The sequence below is a fragment of the Haliotis rufescens genome, unplaced genomic scaffold (genome assembly GCF_023055435.1).
Source record: "Haliotis rufescens isolate VD_foot unplaced genomic scaffold, xgHalRufe1.0.p SCAF_3, whole genome shotgun sequence".
Classification (NCBI taxonomy): domain Eukaryota; kingdom Metazoa; phylum Mollusca; class Gastropoda; order Lepetellida; family Haliotidae; genus Haliotis; species Haliotis rufescens.
This window is the reverse complement of record NW_025964001.1, coordinates 43,485,018-43,502,636: the sequence shown is the minus strand read 5'-3', so window position 1 is coordinate 43,502,636 and position 17,619 is coordinate 43,485,018. Positions and strand designations below refer to the sequence as shown.

At 41.5% G+C, this 17,619-nt stretch overlaps 2 protein-coding genes across 3 annotated transcripts; both read left to right on the top strand.

Annotated features, from left to right (window-relative positions):
- Positions 1–2,864: 2,864 nt before the first annotated feature.
- Positions 2,865–9,883, top strand: LOC124123823 (solute carrier family 46 member 3-like). Of its 2 annotated transcripts, XM_046487009.2 has the most exons (5): positions 2,865–3,048; positions 3,676–5,361; positions 6,644–6,727; positions 7,133–7,289; positions 7,468–9,883. In XM_046487009.2, exons 2-5 carry the CDS (start codon positions 4,227–4,229, stop codon positions 7,631–7,633), a joined length of 1,542 nt encoding a protein of 513 aa, XP_046342965.1. In that variant the 5' UTR covers positions 2,865–3,048; positions 3,676–4,226; the 3' UTR covers positions 7,634–9,883. The 2 variants fall into 2 exon arrangements, with proteins under 2 accessions (XP_046342965.1, XP_046342972.1); XM_046487016.2 differs by lacking the exon at positions 2,865–3,048 and having other exon boundaries at positions 3,454–5,361.
- A 2,060-nt stretch (positions 9,884–11,943) lies between these two features.
- Positions 11,944–16,945, top strand: LOC124125352 (solute carrier family 46 member 3-like). The gene is made up of 4 exons (XM_046488660.2): positions 11,944–13,168; positions 14,472–14,555; positions 15,600–15,756; positions 16,056–16,945. Exons 1-4 carry the CDS (start codon positions 12,034–12,036, stop codon positions 16,219–16,221), a joined length of 1,542 nt encoding a protein of 513 aa, XP_046344616.1. The 5' UTR covers positions 11,944–12,033; the 3' UTR covers positions 16,222–16,945.
- The last annotated feature ends 674 nt before the right edge of the window (positions 16,946–17,619 follow it).

The following is a 17,619-nucleotide window of genomic DNA, read 5'->3' as shown; positions in this document are numbered from 1 at the left end:
GGGATATCGTTCCTTTGTGTGGATATTCACGGATACATTCCTCGAACAAGGAAGCTGCCTAAAACTTATACACATAAATTTGGTAGGTTGTAATTATGATATCTGCATTTTGTTTTCCTTCATTTGAACCGATTCGTTCTTGTTTCTCTACGTCTTGGTTGGGAAATTCTTCAATGCGCGATAGACGTTGTTGTCACAGATCTTTTCCTTTGTAAGCGTGTATATATTACCGTCAATTTGTAAAATGTGATTCTCTCAGGCAATTTATAAAATGTGTAAATATTTCAGTCATTTTGACTGAAAAATCTGTCCAGATTGACTAAAATTGATTAAGACGATCAAAAGGGCCTAAAACAATTACAATAGATTATTATGTGGGATTAGAAGCCAAACAACATAGAAATGTACTTTTCAACGTAACATTTTCAGTCTCTTGGTGATGATATTAACATCAATGTTTGGAATTCGTTATCATAATAATACAGATGGAATTTATTTTAGTCACTTTGGAAAATAACTGAATATCTAGGCGTTTAATAAATTTGAAAATGTTACACATTTTGACAGTAAAAAAATATACACACTATAAAAAAAGGTGAAATATTTACTTTGTGTTGCAAGTCAAACTAGTGTAAACGAAAATCGCAAAATTACCAAGCAAGTGACATCAAAACTTCGTCACCATTACCGAAGCTACCCACAAAGAAACCTACATTTCCTTATTATCTCGAAAACTGTATTTCATTTTGTTGATCAATGTGACCATACGCCCTTATTACTACCTATAAAAGTGACTAATGCGCTTACGAATGGCGCAGCAGAGGTCGTGAACTAGTCTAGATTTCTGCTATACATCCGGGTGCTCACTGGGAAAAAACAATAACAACCAGTCCCGAGGAATTGCTTTAGATCAGTGCCCCTTTAAAGGGTCTTGCGTCGGCTGCGTCTCGGGCTCTGTTTGGTACTAGAGGAGTGTGTGATGAGTGCATCAGTTGACGATTAGTTGAGTAATCTATCGTGGACTCTCTGTTTATTACGTAAGGCGGAAACTCATTAGTGGGCCGTAGTCCGCCCTTCCTGTCAGACAGATTGCAGACATCTCATATCTCATCTCACTGCTGCGACTATAAAATATTTGCAGGAAGTTGTTACATTAGAGTATCTGCAGGACGTTGTTACTATAGAAAATTACATTGTGTACTGTGGTTTCATAACGAATCAATCAAAGAGGATTGATGTCTGCTGCAGTACTGAAGCAGAGACCATATGTAGTCTTTGAATGTCGCGTCCAAGATTATTGTGACGTGCATGCACGTGCATGTGTGTGGCTTCTTGTACTAGTCCGGACTGATGCCGATTTATAGTGCTAGCTCACTGAGATACAATGCCGCAGTTTAACATGACTACCCCACTCAGACACAGCGTACTGACTCCGAGCCGATCAGTCCTTGTTTTAGCCCCTTAATGCCGAGCGTCAGACAGGGTACAAACAAGTATAATCTTTTAACGTCTTTTGGTATGACGCGGCCGGGGATCGTGACACGTTTAGTTACTGTTGTATATAGGATTCTGCAATGGAGAGTAAGAGATGCACCCACACGTACATATACATAATACACGACAGGTATTCTGTCATCTATAATGGCGCATATGAGCAGAAAAATAATAATTTCTGGTCGTTGTACCATTTAAGATGTTAAATACCTGATAATTCTGGATAGATCTGTATCTGCCATTACAATCTGTGCAAAAAAACATACTCAGATACCTTTATCTTCCAAATATACACTGATGAACGTTGTCAGTAACTTTAAAACTTTAACTTGTAAAAGTCCTACATGTGGACAAGGTTCTATTAAACTTATTTTCATTTCCATCATGTTTTCATGCATTTTTGTTAGGAAAATGACAGACAGACAGACACACAGACAGAATATTTTATTTTCGTCTCACCTCAGATACAGATAAAAACAACATATACAACAATATATTACTGATCCAACCCTTACGGGATAATGACAGACGTAATTATATACATATAATATTTAGTATAAAAATAATACACACTTAACGTAATCATCCCTACTATCTATACACACACGTGCTCCTAAAGTCTAAAACATACTTGCAGGTTTGGGCACAAACCTTTCATAATATTGGGGCAAGACATGAATATTTAAAATGTTTCTTCGTCAGGGGCTGTAATAAAAGCAGGATAAAACTGACAACATAATGCAAACATATCTATTGTTGAATGCTTGTAAAGTTGACACTTGCGTAACACATAATCTCTTCCTATGTGTACTATGGACCCGTGAAGATCCGGGGCAAAATAGGTCTTTCGCAACCTATGCGCGCTTTAAAAGGCGACAATGCTTGTCGTGAGAGGCGACTAACGGGATGAGTGGTCAGGCTAGCTGACTTGGTTGATGCATGTCATCGTATCCCAATTGCGTGGATTGATGCTCATAGCTGGGATATTGCTGAGTGCGGCGTTAAACAACAAACACACAAATCGTATCTCTGCGCCATGTAAATGCCTTATTTTGTACCAAGTCCTAGTGGGCGTTTTTGTTCAATACAAATACTTGATTCTTGATTCCAAACATTTCACGGGTGGCTATTTCAGCTTGGCGTTAGTGGTGTACAATAGACTTACATTTATTTTATGGTCTATGGTGATACTTATACATAGGGTCATACATGGGTCAGGCACCTAATATTAGATCAGTTGCTGCGCTGGGCAAATAAATGTAGGCTGTTTAAACCAAACGTCAGTCACAAAGAATGTGATCCATGACAACAGTCTGGCCAGGTGACCGTAGTTCTGACCAATGGAATTAAAGGAAACGGACAGATGGGGCGCGCTGGCCCTTTGTCAATCGACCGAGAGATTTGAACGCCCTGACGAATACTTTACCAAACTAGAGGTAATGGACTTGTGTTGTGTTCGACAACGATGACGCGGAGCACCAACTTCTCCTTTGGATACATATCAGTGGAATCTGACGTCCCCGTACCTTTCTCCGAGCCATTCGACAGATAAAGGTTCGTCTTAACACTGTGCTTTGTTTCATCGCCACGGGGCCACAGCATTGTCACATAATTCAGGCAATTCAGTATAATCATAATCGTCTCAACTAAGCTTCTTCCAAAAAGTGCGATCTCTCACCATCACAATTTATTATATTCCTCTTTAACTTTGTGAAATTCGGCCATTGTGTTTACTGACCACTGGACCGTCCCGTGTATTGATTTTGGACATCCTCTTTTCTGTCACCTTTTGCATGGGACGCGGCAATGTTTTCACTGCTCCGCTTGAGTGATTATCGTGCGTGACAAATGCGGGGCGTCTGAACAGTTTTCTAAAACACATTGTGGATACGTAGAAGGAAGTGTGACGTACTTAAACAGCTATTCTGTAGACCACCTATATATTTATGGGATACTGTGTTATAAGGTACACTGAGTAAATACCCTTCCTTAGTGTGTTTAGCAGAGTCACCGTCTGGACGATTGATTAATTGTAGAGCCGCTTCAGAAGTCCTCAAAACAACATATAATGCGCCTTCAATGTAAGACACAGGTAGATTAAACCTCATTGGCGCAAGATAGCTTTTGTTCGCTTAAATATACCTACGATGATGTAAATAATACGTTTATATTCTATTCCAGTCGTATTTAGAGACCATATCCAGGGAGCCTAACGGGGACCGTGAACCTTATCTGTTCGATAAGAGATGATCAAATGACAGTAGGTGTTTCTCAGTTTAAAACAAATACTGACCCCGACAATCCGACTTTCTGACTTTCTTTACGGCTAGTGTAATTATAGTTGGTTATTTGAATGACCTAACGGAAAAGCACCAGACTTGATCTTTCACTGGAATATCTCCGAGCGATCACGTGGATGGAAATATGGTGCCCGGTCGAAAATAACTGCAAGAAGAGCTTTATTCTTTTGATTAATTTGGGGAACAACCTCATTACGTGTGCACCTGAAGGAGTATTGTGAATGCTTGTACATCTGTTCCGCAGCTGTGGTCAAGTTACAAGTTGACATTGTTAGACCTCTTTATCGTGAACATTCTGTATAGTGGACTCTTAAAGGCCGCTAATGGTTGTGGACAAAGGAATAAGATACATCAACACAAGGAGACGTGCGAGTACACGGTTCAGTTCACAGTTTAATGAACTACCAGTATTGAGGAAGTAGACCGACAACGATGGACAACGGTGTAAAACAGTCTGACGTAACGTCCCAAGACGACCACTGTAATGTTCAAGAAAAACCCAAGTCGTACGTTAAGGATCGAGTTACACTCACTGTCGTTGTGATGTTGTACATGTGTGCGAACACCTCTGTCCTCCCAGTCTACACCCAGTACATCCACTCACGCTATGAGGATGTCTACAGTAACGACGCAAACTCCTCGACAACACCGCCAAGTAAACCACCGCATCTTGCCTATGCCAACGAGGACGCTGATGAGGTGCAGGTGCGTGTTCAGCAGTCAACATCGTATGCGATCATCAAGTTAAGTCTGTGTGCACTGATTCCCCCGGCTTTCGTCAACATGGTGATGGGGTCCTATTCAGACCACATCGGTAGGAAGGTGTTGTTTATTTTACCGCTGCTTGGATGTAGTTGTAAATATCTAGTTTTCATTTCGGTTGTCAAATTCCATCTTCATCTCAACTTCCTCATCCTCGGGGTTCTCCTGGACGGTTTTTCTGGTTCATCAAGCACCTTCGTTCTCGCCAACATGGCGTATGCAGCCGACGTGACAAAGACCCACGCGACAAGGACGCTCGCTATTGTGATTGCCGACAGTTCGGTATCTGTAGCTATAGCATTAGGTCAGCTCATGACAGGCCTCCTCATCGAAAATCTTGGATACTTCTACCCACCTATCATTAATACAGGCTTAATCCTGCTTGCCATAGCCATCGTCACATTTGGCCTTACGGAAACGGTAAGAGAATCTAAGGTCAAGAACCTTTCACCTGTAGTTCACATTAAAAAAGTGTTCGGATTTTACGTAAACAAAAGCCAAGACAATAAGCGCTGCATATTTATTGCCAGTTTGGTTGTCTTTGCCCTTATAAACATCGGTCTGAGTGGTAGAAATACAATTGAGACACTGTATCAGCTGGGTCGACCGTTCTCCTGGAATCCTGTACAGATAGGTTACTTCGGCGCCTACGCCATAGTATTCCAGACCCTGTGCGGACTCGTGGCCATCAAGATGGGGTCAACGTGTGTGCGGATAGAAGTTCTGGCTGTGACGGGGATCTTCCTACTGATGGGCTCTCTGATTCTGGAGGGCCTGGCCACGACAGACGTCATGCTGTTTGCGGGTAATATGTTGATATGTATATGACTTAATAACTATGTATACATTTACCGATTATATACTTCTTTGATACTTCCTAGATACATTGAACGTCCCTTGTACAAGCTCAAGATAGGGCGTCTGAAAGAGTATATATATATTTTTTCTCACGACTCACGACTTACAGTAACACGTTGGGCGGTCGGGTAGCCTAGCGGTTAAAGCGTTCGCTCGTCACGCCGAAGACCCGGGGTCGATCCCCGACATGGGTACAATAGGTTTCTGGTGTCCCCCGCCGTGATATTGCTGGAATATTGCTAGAAAGCGGCGTAAAACCATACTCACTCACTACAGTAACACATACTAATTGCAGTATTTTTTGTTACTGGTTCGAGTCCCGGTTCGGCCTGGTGATCTTTCTCGGTTTGTCACAGTGCCCAGCACCATGTCAATGGGCGTGGTTCCCACCACGTTTCATTCAGGCTTTCCCCTACAGCAGCCCGCCTCGTGTTTAGTGAATAGAGCACCTGCCCCGATAGCGGAAGATAATTTGACCCCCCTGGACACTTCATGCCAATTAGCGTTGACTGGTGGCACGTGTTATTCTGTTTGGCGCTCAATATTCAGGGAACAACACAAGGTCTGGTTGGCTCGGAGTCATTATACTGTGTCTGAGAGGCTATCCATGTTAAACTTTGTCATGTCATCTCAGTGGGCTGGCACAATAAAACCGGCATAAGTCCGGACTAGTCCAAGCACACACACAAGTGCATCCTCGCTATATAAGTGCAATAAAATTTAACGGAACGTTAAACCACATTTCACCTCACCACCCCACCTCCCCACATCGCGCTGACACGCCGTTATGTAACTAAAATACTGTACTAGCTCAAAATTTCAGCTATTGCCTTTTCTTGTGTGTTGCTGGAGAGAAATGACTGCCGGTATTGACGCTTTTAATACTTACTAATATTTTGGATTTTTCAAATATTAGTCATGAGGATAAAGTTTTACCCTGTCCTCCCCTTTTTCTGCTACGCTGCTGTCAAAGCCTGCAAATATACTCTCAAAAGTAGAAAATATTAGATTTATCAACCAGTGATATTTCTGCCATGTCATTCTTTTAAAATGATGTTTTTATTTATTTTGTATTTATATATTTTATATTAGTCTCTCATAATCCTGTAAGGGAGTCCCTTTACAGTTTTAAGTTAAAAGTTTTATTTGTGAATTATTACACGTTTATTGTAACGAGGTAAGACTTGCACAAAAAGTCTGTCTATTTTATTTATCAATGTCTTCTTCAGTGCCCTGCGTGGCGTCGATAAGCGCCGTGACGATGCCTGTGATTCGGTCGGTCATGTCGCACATGGTGGATGCTCACAAACAAGGTATGAACATTTGGGTTTCGGTGAATCTAAATACCATATGATAGACATGTATCGGTTACAAAACTTAACATACCAGATGGTATGGTTTTAGGGGCAATATTGTTATCCGTTTACCTGTAAGAAGACGAATCATTTGATAGTAACATTACAGTAGGAAACATGCTGAAATAGAATTGTAAAATCCTTAATATTGTTAAGGTGAACGACTTCATATTTATATATTTCATATATTATAGGTCGAATGCACCATATTAAGATAATAAAATGAAGTTATTGTTCAAAGAATAGCACCAGTTGATATGTTACTACAATAAGCTTTGTTGTTAGGTTTGATGTTGCTGTTTGTGTCATGGCAGATGAAGAAGTGTTGTTTCAAAAGCAGTACATGTATTTCCATCACACCAGGTGCGATCTTCTCAAGCATGGCCACTGTCGAAACCCTGTGTGGAGCTGTGGGGAGTTCGTCCTTCACCTTCTTGTACAGCGCCACCGTAGACACCATGAGAGGGATGGCGTTCTTATTAATCGCGGTCGTCATATTCATGGCCGCCTTGACGATGATGTACGTAACCTGTTCAAAAGTATTTGATTGCTTAGTGCTTGTCTCCTTTCTTCAATCATTTCTCATATTTCTCTAAAAAGCTTAGGTAGCCCGTTGTCTAAGTAGCGGCGTTTTATTTCTAAGCTGCCATGATCCACTGATCGGTGTTCGAATCATTTACGCTTCATTTGTTCCCTAGCGTGGTAATCGTGAAGTCTCCCAGACAACCGGACCGTGACCTGCTTCACTCGCCACCTGAAGATCAAGACGCACCGGGGCTTGGATGTACCCAGAGCACCAAACTTCTGGGAGGAGGACCTGAGAAAATATACTTAAGCATGGAGAAGTGCTCTGCTGTTGTATGACAGCATGAATTGACGTAACTACGCCACATATATCATGTTGAACTGCAAGTGTTAGGACGTCATCACTGCACCATTATGTACAGCACAGAGGCGTAAACTGATGCTTCACCGGACATATTGATGACCCAAAGGCCCCAAGAACAATGTTCCTTGAGTGTATACTTGACTGTATGAACCTTACTTATATGTGGGGAATGGTTAATACTGTTACCGTAGTAATCATTCCAGTGAGAACTTTTGTTATTGTTTGCTTATAATAGATGAAAACGGTAGTTGCTGGAAACATATTTCCAATTAGTGCATTCCACATATAACAAAGTCGGATAAAGCGCTATATCGGTTGTAACGAGCCCAGTTCTCCGGTAATTAACGATACTCAAGTAAATACCGAACGTCAAATATGACGATCGTATTATTATCACGAGTGAGGTTGGATTGGATTGCTCGTTGGATTTGGGCACGCAGCTGTGATTGTAAGTTAGTGCTCCGATTTGTATTCTTCTAGTCCTCAATAGTGCTACAGGGCGTACCAAGTAGCCGTGACAACGGTCAATTTTGCATTTTATTAGACCATTGATTATAAATAATGAGGTTACCTGGATGCATGATGAATGCACTAATAGAGAACCGGAACATCCGAGACCCGTTCCACAAAACGGTCGTAACCCTAAGACAACAGTAACCAAAACATATCACTAACGTACGAAAGTTGTAGTGATACGGTCGCTTTGTGGGACGGGCAGGATGTGAGACAAAGGTTTATATAACTGTATGAATAATAGCATCCATGAGGGCAATCACCATCATTGTTTTATGCATTACATATTCATGTACATTATTTTCTAAATATTTTAGTTTTTCATTTTGGTGAAAGGTAAATTGAAGGTGAGATCTATAGGCTTACTTTTTTAGATATTTTGTTTGCACATAAATCATCATTAAATAAAGCGAAAAACACCCTTGCTAACGATCGATCAACCATCTGTTTTTTAACAATTTGATTGTTTTCATATACTGTTTCATGGACTTCACCGTCACTGTCAGATTGTTGAAACTTTGATCGCATCAGATCATTTGGTAGGATGTATATGCATAATTTTGCTATCTTGTGACGTTAATGATCTCATTTCCACCAGTTTCACATTCACATACTGCGGATGAGGATGTCTGTTTACATATCCAGGCCGCTGAGGAGCAACTTCCCCTCTCATGTACATACATGAAGCAAATACTATTGAATAATTCTCCTTTTACTTAGGATTAAAATTGAATCAATTAATTGCAACGGTCAGACACTAATGTAGTTGTGATTTGATGTGTTTTTCCTGTTGATTGTTTCACCTAGTTGTTCTTTTACCGTATTATGATATCATAAGTGGGTGGGTGTGGAAGGGGCTTGTCTACAATGTCAGATTCCTTTTTACTGCGAAACAACGGTCGTGCGACTAGTTAAAGATGGGGTTATTCCCAACAACGCAAACACATACAAACTACCCACGTGAGTGAACGAACCCACCCGGTCTCTGGCTTAGCCAGCACACACACACACACACACACACACACACACGCACACACGCACGCACGCACGCACGCACGCACGCACGCACGCACACACACACACCAATAGTAATTAAACGCTGTGTAAATATGTACGCATTGCAACACACAGTCCTCATAACAACCTACTCTCAGACAAATGAATTGTAATCGTCTAAATACGGAATTCTTGCTGAAAAGGACACTCTTGCACCGTCACTTATGATGGTGAGGCGTGTCAGTACTGATGTTCAGTGATCCATTCATATAATTTACACCGTTATTTTACCTTTTACGGCAAATGGAATCTGTATCGACAGATAATCGAGACTGCTCATTCTTCGACGTTGACGTTTTGTATGCATTTAATGGTTTATACAAACAGAATCAAAGACATTCAAACCATCAACGTGACACGCGGTTTTTTCATAAATCAGCAATCGATGACCATTTATGAACCGAGCGTATGTTTGTCAACGAAGTTTTGTTCAATCAATCAAATCCCGGAAAAAATGTAGATAGTCCGAGAACCATTCATGTTCATGCATTGTCAGACAATCGGTAGAAAACAGAGATATGATTAAAGTGATGGTGAAACATTTTGCTGAATGAACACGTCAGTGCTGCTCAGTGTAACCTGGAATGTTCTGGACATTGATTCACGATGTACTTAATCACATGATATTGATGAAAGTGAACCAATAAATGAATGTGTGAAGCCAATCAAGATCTGCTTTCGGCAAGAAACCCCACATCGAATCACGCATGCGGGGTATTAATTAGAAAAGTGAACAGAAAATTAAAACATGTTATATGTGCATTTACTAACGGGCCAGGCGAACTGAACACAAGCGCTATATCAATGGAAAGAAATTGGTTTGTGAAAAGGTGTGTGGGTCTTCGACATTGCTAAGGTCCTTGGGTCAGCTGAATCAAGGCAATCTATCCTGTGGTACCCAGTGACTAGAAGACCTGAAGTCACACAAATACAACCAAATACGTCACTGTGGAATTCCCATTTTAGCACACAACACAAGTGTAACATAATGAATATGAACACACACCCTTCGCAATGACTTACAGGTAGATAATTCACAATAATAGAAACCTCGTTTGGACATGAGCCCTCAACGATTGTCGTTATCTGCCTTGTTCACTGATGCGGAATGCATAAAGGAAATAGCCAAAGGCAATGATACGTGCAGAGAGCGACCTAAACCAATCTAATAGACCCAGGAGAACAATATTCAAAGAGGAATGAAATGTTCAAAGAGGAATGAAATAGATACCATTGTTGCAGAGACACAATCTGCAATCGGCAATGAAATCGGAAAGGTTTAGAAAGGTTTCTTCTGGGGTCATGTTTCCCTCTAATTTCAAACTTGACATACGGTATGAAGGGCAATAAATGTCTGATATAATAGAGGATGTGAACTGTCACAAAGGTACGTAGCTAAAAGCATCTAGGTTTGTTAGCACCCTGCCCTGCTCGTGGCATTCACCAAAGTGGTGAGTGAGACGTCCATCCCTTCTTGCCCCATCAAGCTGACACGCATTGACAAAACTGGAATACCGTTCAAAATGACTTTACATGAAAACTCGCTCGGGAGCTGCTGTCTTGAGAATGGAGTATCACTGTTTAGAAAAATGTTTGCATCTAGGCTTTGGAAAAGTGCCCCTTATTCTGTAAGTATCTGCAGAATTGTGTTGGTCGCTTATTTATGGACCCGTGAAGATCCGGGGTAGAGTAGGGCTTCAGCAACCAATGCTTGCTTTAAAGGGCGACTTTGCTTGTCTAAATAGGCGACTTACGGGATCGGGTTGTCAGGCTCGCTGACTTGGTTGATGCATGTCATCGTACACCAGTTGCGTAGATCGATGCTCTTGATGTCAATCACTGGATAGTCTGGTCCAATCTTGATTATTTACAGGCCGCCGTCATATAGCTGGAATATTGCTGAGTGCGGCGTTAAACAACAAACAAATAAAAAGCTTATTTATGTCAGTGAGCTGGGACGTACCATACGTTATTGGAAAGCAAACATAGCAATGAGTCAAGACATGTATGTGTATTAGGTCATATACAACCCCAGGCAACAGATGCACAAACTCATCCAAATAGAATCAGAAAATGTTCTTCTACACTGTCCTGTATACGAAATTCTTATAAATTAAATGAATATACGTTTTTGTGATCAGATGGAGAAAACGTATCACTTCTTGAATCCCTGCCTTGTTAAAACCTCTTTCCAAACAAAATATATATTTTCACTCTGACATCAATAACTTATCAATAACAATTAATATGGTTTCTATCGACAATGCATTGTACATGCCTATTCTAGGTTTTTTTAGTATCTCAAGTTTTCAGTTTTTCATAACTCTAATAATGACAAATTAATTTAGAGTTATGAGATATTTTTATATCAGTTTGTACCCTGTTATTACCAGTACACTGACCTTTTATTATTTCATTATTTCATTATTTGATGGTTCCCCGCCGAAACGTGACATCTGAAGCAAGGGTCTGAAGCCCTACCCTCTGACTAATTTTGGGCGATCGGTGAGAAGCTGTATGTCAACAAATACATACACCGTGGTTTGCATATTGACGTTACTGCTGCGTGTGGGTTTCGCCATCTGCTTCATGCCTGGAGTCGTGCAACAGATGGGACATTGTCGTACTTGGTCTCGTGACGTACATTAACATTCTGTAAATTCAATTAACCACGAACTATCAACTGGAATCACGAATGCCTCTGCATCATGTGATAATGAACACCATCACATGTTTGTGTCTCATTCACAGAGGCAGGGCGAGCATAAACACGCTGTTCATGAGGTACACTTAGAAACCGGTAACAATGGGCAGCGTAGAACAGCCTGATGTAACGTTAAATGAAAACCACGGAAATGTTCAAGAAAACTCAAAGTCTTACATTAAGGAGAGGATAATATCCAGCGTGGTCCTGATGTTGTACATGTGTGCCAACATCTCAGCCGTCCCCGTCTTCACCCAGTACATCCACTCTCGCTATGCGGATGTCTACAGTAACGACACAAACTCCTCGACAACGTCGCCAAGTAAACAATCACCGTGCGTTTCCAATACCAGCGAGGAAACTGACGAGATACAAGTGCTTGTTCAGCAGTCCACATCGTTCGAGATCCTGAAGCTGAGCCTTTGTGTTCAGATACCCCCGGTCATCGTCAACATGGTGGTGGGGTCGTATTCAGACCACATCGGCAGGAAGATGTTGTTTATTTTACCGCTAGTAGGAAGTGTTTTTAAATATGTAGTTTTCATTCTGGTTGTCAAATACCATCTTAATCTCAACTTCCTCATCCTCGGGGTTCTCCTAGACGGTTTTTCTGGTTCATCAAGCACCTTCGTTCTCGCCAACATGGCGTATGCAGCCGACGTGACTAAGACCCACGCGACAAGGACGCTCGCTATTGTGATTGCCGACAGTTCGGTATCTGTAGCTATAGCATTAGGTCAGCTCATGACAGGCCTCCTCATCGAAAATCTTGGATTCTTCTACCCACCTATCATTAATACAGGCTTAATCCTGCTTGCCATAGCCATCGTCACATTTGGCCTTACGGAAACCGTAAAGAAAACTGAGGTCAAGGAACTTTCACCGATAGTTCATTTTAAGAAAGTGTTTGGATTTTACGTAAACAAAAGCCAAGACAATAAGCGCTGCATATTTATTGCCTGTTTGGTTGTCTATGCTCTGATGAGCATTGGGTATAATGGTAAATATACAATTGAGACACTGTACCAGTTAGGTCGACCGTTCTGCTGGAATCCTGTACAGATAGGTTACTACGGCGCCTACTCCACAGTATTCCAGACCCTGAGCGGACTCGTGGCCATCAAGATGGGGTCAGCATGTGTGCGGGTAGAGGTTCTGGCTGTGACGGGGATCTTCCTACTGATGGGGTCTCTGATTCTGGAGGGCCTGGCCACGACAGACGTCATGCTATATTCCGGTAATATAATTATATATCGTGTCATTCTAGATACTGCATGAACGCGCCCAGATAACCCACAGCGAGTAGTATATTTGATAAGCACCTATGCATTCTTTTACCATACACACCACTATCCCCATTGTTGTGTGTAATTTGTCATTGCTCCTTGACCTAGACGTCATCAAAGTGTGGATCCCGGCGATTATGTGAACATGTGGGATGTTTTACAGCAATACGTCATTAATGTTTCTGTAAGCAGACCAGCTGGGTATCATATGATACCAGTATTGAACACAGCACTCGATGCACATTTGCGTTCTACGAATTAAAAGTAATGACTACAACGGATTGAAGAAGAAACCCTGACGCTCCAGTGGATTTGTGGATGGCTAAGAGCCAGAGACGGCACTTTACAAGGAGGCATGCATCAACTTGCACATCTGCCAGACAAGGAACTGTATTTAAGTTGCTTCATTTTTCACTGATCACAAATCCGGTAAGAATATAGGTCCCCAGCAACCAATGTTTCTAGTAAGAGGAGACCAATAGGTTGTCAGGCTCGGTAGCTTGGTTGGTGATATGTCATCGTACCACAATTGCTTGGATCGCACGCAGCTCATAATATCAATCACAGGATTGTCTGGTCGAGACTCGGCGTCATATGGCTGGAATACTGCTGAGCGCGGCCTTCAACAACCAACAAAACATAATCCTTAATACTACATGGGTGGAGAAGTTAGTTTGTTTGTTTGGTGTTTGACGTCGCACTCTAAGTATTGATGAGGGATGTGGTTACTGTAGCACCGAAGTTTCCGTTTGAAACCGAAAAAGGATCTACAGAGCTTATGAAATATCAACACATTGTCGTGACGCCTCCGTGGCCTATTATCATATACTGATACATTTCAGTATATGTATTATCATACTTGATAGTCTGTGTGTTGTCTCACTGTGACTATAACTCCATTTACATATCCCTTATCACCCCCTTACCCGTGAACTACCCGTGAAGATCCGGGGTAGAATCCATGCTTGCCGTAAAAGGCGACTCTGCTTGTCGTAAGATGCGACTAACGGGATCGGGTGGTCAGGCTCGCTGACTTGTATGACGCACGTCATCGTATACCAACTTCGTGAATCGATGCCCATGATGTCAATCACTGCATTGTCTGGTCCAGACTTGATTATTTACAGACCGCCGTCATATAGCTTGAATATTGCTGAGTGCGGCGTTAAACAACATGAAACAAACAAACACCAACCTCTGAACGGTTGCTCACTGATCGCCATTACTGACGCACGTTATTGCTGTTTCCTTCAGTGCCCTTTGTAGCGTCGATAGGCGCCGTGTCGGTTCCTGTGACCCGCTCCGTCCTGTCGCGCATGGTGGCTGCTCACGAACAAGGTACGTGCGCAAGATCTGGGATGTCGACGGATATACATGATACAGGCAGCAGATGTGCCGTAACTACATGCACAAACGTTGCTCCATTTAAACAAGCACTTTATGACAGATCAGATCACCAGGACATTAACCATGACCACAATTATGTGTTGAAATACGATAGCAGTTAAGCGAATTTAAAACTTACTGATATTATTTTGCAACATCTAATGGGATACAATGGTTTGGGTCTATTTGCAGTGCCGTCATATTTGATTCATATCACTGTATGATGTATCTTTTTGATAATAACCGTCATTACACACACATACATTGTTGAAGTTTGACACTAATTACGCTGACAAATGGCATTGGTTGAAGAGAATAGTGCTCCTTTTAGATTCAGGTCATATTATAATGTCCATTATATTATGAAATAAGAAAAGATTATATGCCAAAAACATATTTTGTTAAGTGTGCATTAAATTCATTTCGAATTTCGATGTGTAAAAGGTCCCGTGAAAATTCCGGGTTAGAATCGGTCTTCAGCAACCCATGCTTGTCGTAAGATGCGACTAACGGGATCGGTTGATCAGGCTCGCTGACTTGGTTGATGCATGTCATCGTATCCTAATTGCGTTGATCGACGCTCATGATGTCAATCAATGGATCGTCTTGTCTTGTTTAACAACGTCATGTGCAATTCAACGTTTTTATTATATGTACCTCTATTGCCTATTGGCAACTGTAAAACTTTGTAATTTAAATGTGGTCCAATGGCTTTGAATACAATAAACAGAATTGAAATGAACTACATTATTATTGAACGCAATGGAAAATATAGCACTGTCACTTTTGACTGGACAAAGTAAACGTACGAATAGCAGCAACAGAGACGGTAGTTGTGTTGTTTGGTGCAACTGCCATGACAGAAGTGGAATAATAAAAGATAACGTATCTTTTGTATCAGAAATAGCAGCAGTAGATGCGATAATACAAGCAGTTTTGTTACATTTATGTTGATGTTGTTGATAGCTATTCAAGCATGTCTTTCTCACGTACCAGGTGCGATCTTTTCAAGCATGGCAACCGTCGATACCCTGTGTGGAGCTGTGGGGAGTTCGGCCTTCACTTCTTTGTACAGCGCCACCATAGACACCATGAGAGGGATGGCGTTCTTAGTTATTGCGGCCGTCATGTTCATGGCCGCCATGATAAAGATGTACGTAATCCACAACCATCCCTTTTGTATGAAACACGTAACAACAAAAACAGTTCAGATGTGTATGATTGCATGCGCAATCGATGTTTTCTTTCAATATGCTAAAGATAATTTTTCTGAGGCGCTACTTGCTGGGTTTCGTTTTGTTTCTAAGTGCGAGGGTCCGCTGATTGTGGGTTCGAATTTCAGATTCACCCAGCATGCTCTATGGGCTTGCAAACCAATACAAAATCTATTGAGTTACAATCTACGTTGATTTGGACTTTACTCCAAAACGTATTCTACTTTTTGTTCTCCAGCGTGGTAATTGTGAAGTCTCCCAGACAACAGGGCTATGTCCTGCTTCAGTCGCCACCAGAAGATGAAGACGCCCAAAGCCCTGAATGTATTCAGGACGGAAACATTCCGGGAGAGGAAAACAAGACAACATGCTCCGACATTGATAAAGGCCCTGTGATTATTTGACATTTGTATCTGCGCTACCACGTCATTAGCAATAAACTGGTATGTGAAATTCATCTCCTAAGCTGTGATGCAGCATGACGTAAACAATGTGTCACAACTGGATACTGGGAATATCAGATCGCGCTGAAGCAAATTCTTTTCCGTCTGTCTGGCAGACTGTGAGTGCGTTTGGGGAGTGTTTCATGACGTCATGATCATATGTATCCCAAAGCAAGTTTTCTTTTTTGTCATTGATCCGACCTAAGCGATGGTTATAACGGTAAATACATTTCCAACTACATGTAGATAATTCCGTATATTGTGAAACTCCTTCAATCCGGACGGTGCTGGCCCCCGTGAAACGTCCGTATTAACGAATCAATGACAAATCGGAATATACCTTTAATTCCGTGCAGACAGTATGTAACTACATGCAGACGTCCCAAATAGTTAGCACCAGGTGGAAAAGGGGTCCGGATTAATGAGGTTTCACTATATAACGAAATCCGATATGGCATGATTATCGGTTATAACGAGCCCAGTTTCACTTCACCATGATGGCAGTTGTTGTTACTGTTCGTCATGTGAATCGAACAGTAACCCCAATTGCCATCACGGTGAAGTGTAACTGGGCTCGTTATAACCAATAATGTGAATCGGACCCGTGAGGATCCGGGGTAGAATAGGTCTTCAGCAACCCATGCTTGTCGTAAGAGACGACTAACGGGATCGGGTGGTAAGGCTCGCCGACTTGGTTTGATGCATGTCATCGTATCCCAGTTGCGTGGATCGATGCTTATGATGTCAGTCACTGGATTGTCTGGTCCAAACTCAATTATTTACAGACCGCCGTCATATAGCTGGAATATTGCTGAGTGCGGCGTTAAACAACAAACATCACATCATGTGAATCGAATTGATATTGATATTACTTATATCATAAACATTATCGTTACTTTTATTATAAACATTAACATTACTCATATTATAAACATTAACATTACTTATATTACAAACATTAACATTACTTATATTACAAACATTATTTTAGCTGGGATGGATTTGTCCACTGCAGGTCGTAACCAGTATGTCCGATAGTGCGACCGTTCATATCTCGAGCTACCTGTGTGCACTCATTTGCACGTCAGTTTTATATCCTTCATACCAGCATACACCAGAGGTTCGTTGCATTAGTGAACCAGCTTGCAGCAGTATGTATAATCAATTTTTATTTTAATAGACGGAAACAGATATGTATATTCTGATGGTATTTTATTTAATTACATTATTATCGATCGGTGAGCATCAGAGAGGGAGGGAATCTTTGGCGTTTGACATATTTATGTTATCGAGTGACCTGTACAAGAGTAAGTGTTCATTAGAGGCGCGTGGGTAATTCTGGCGTTATGTGTTGTGTGA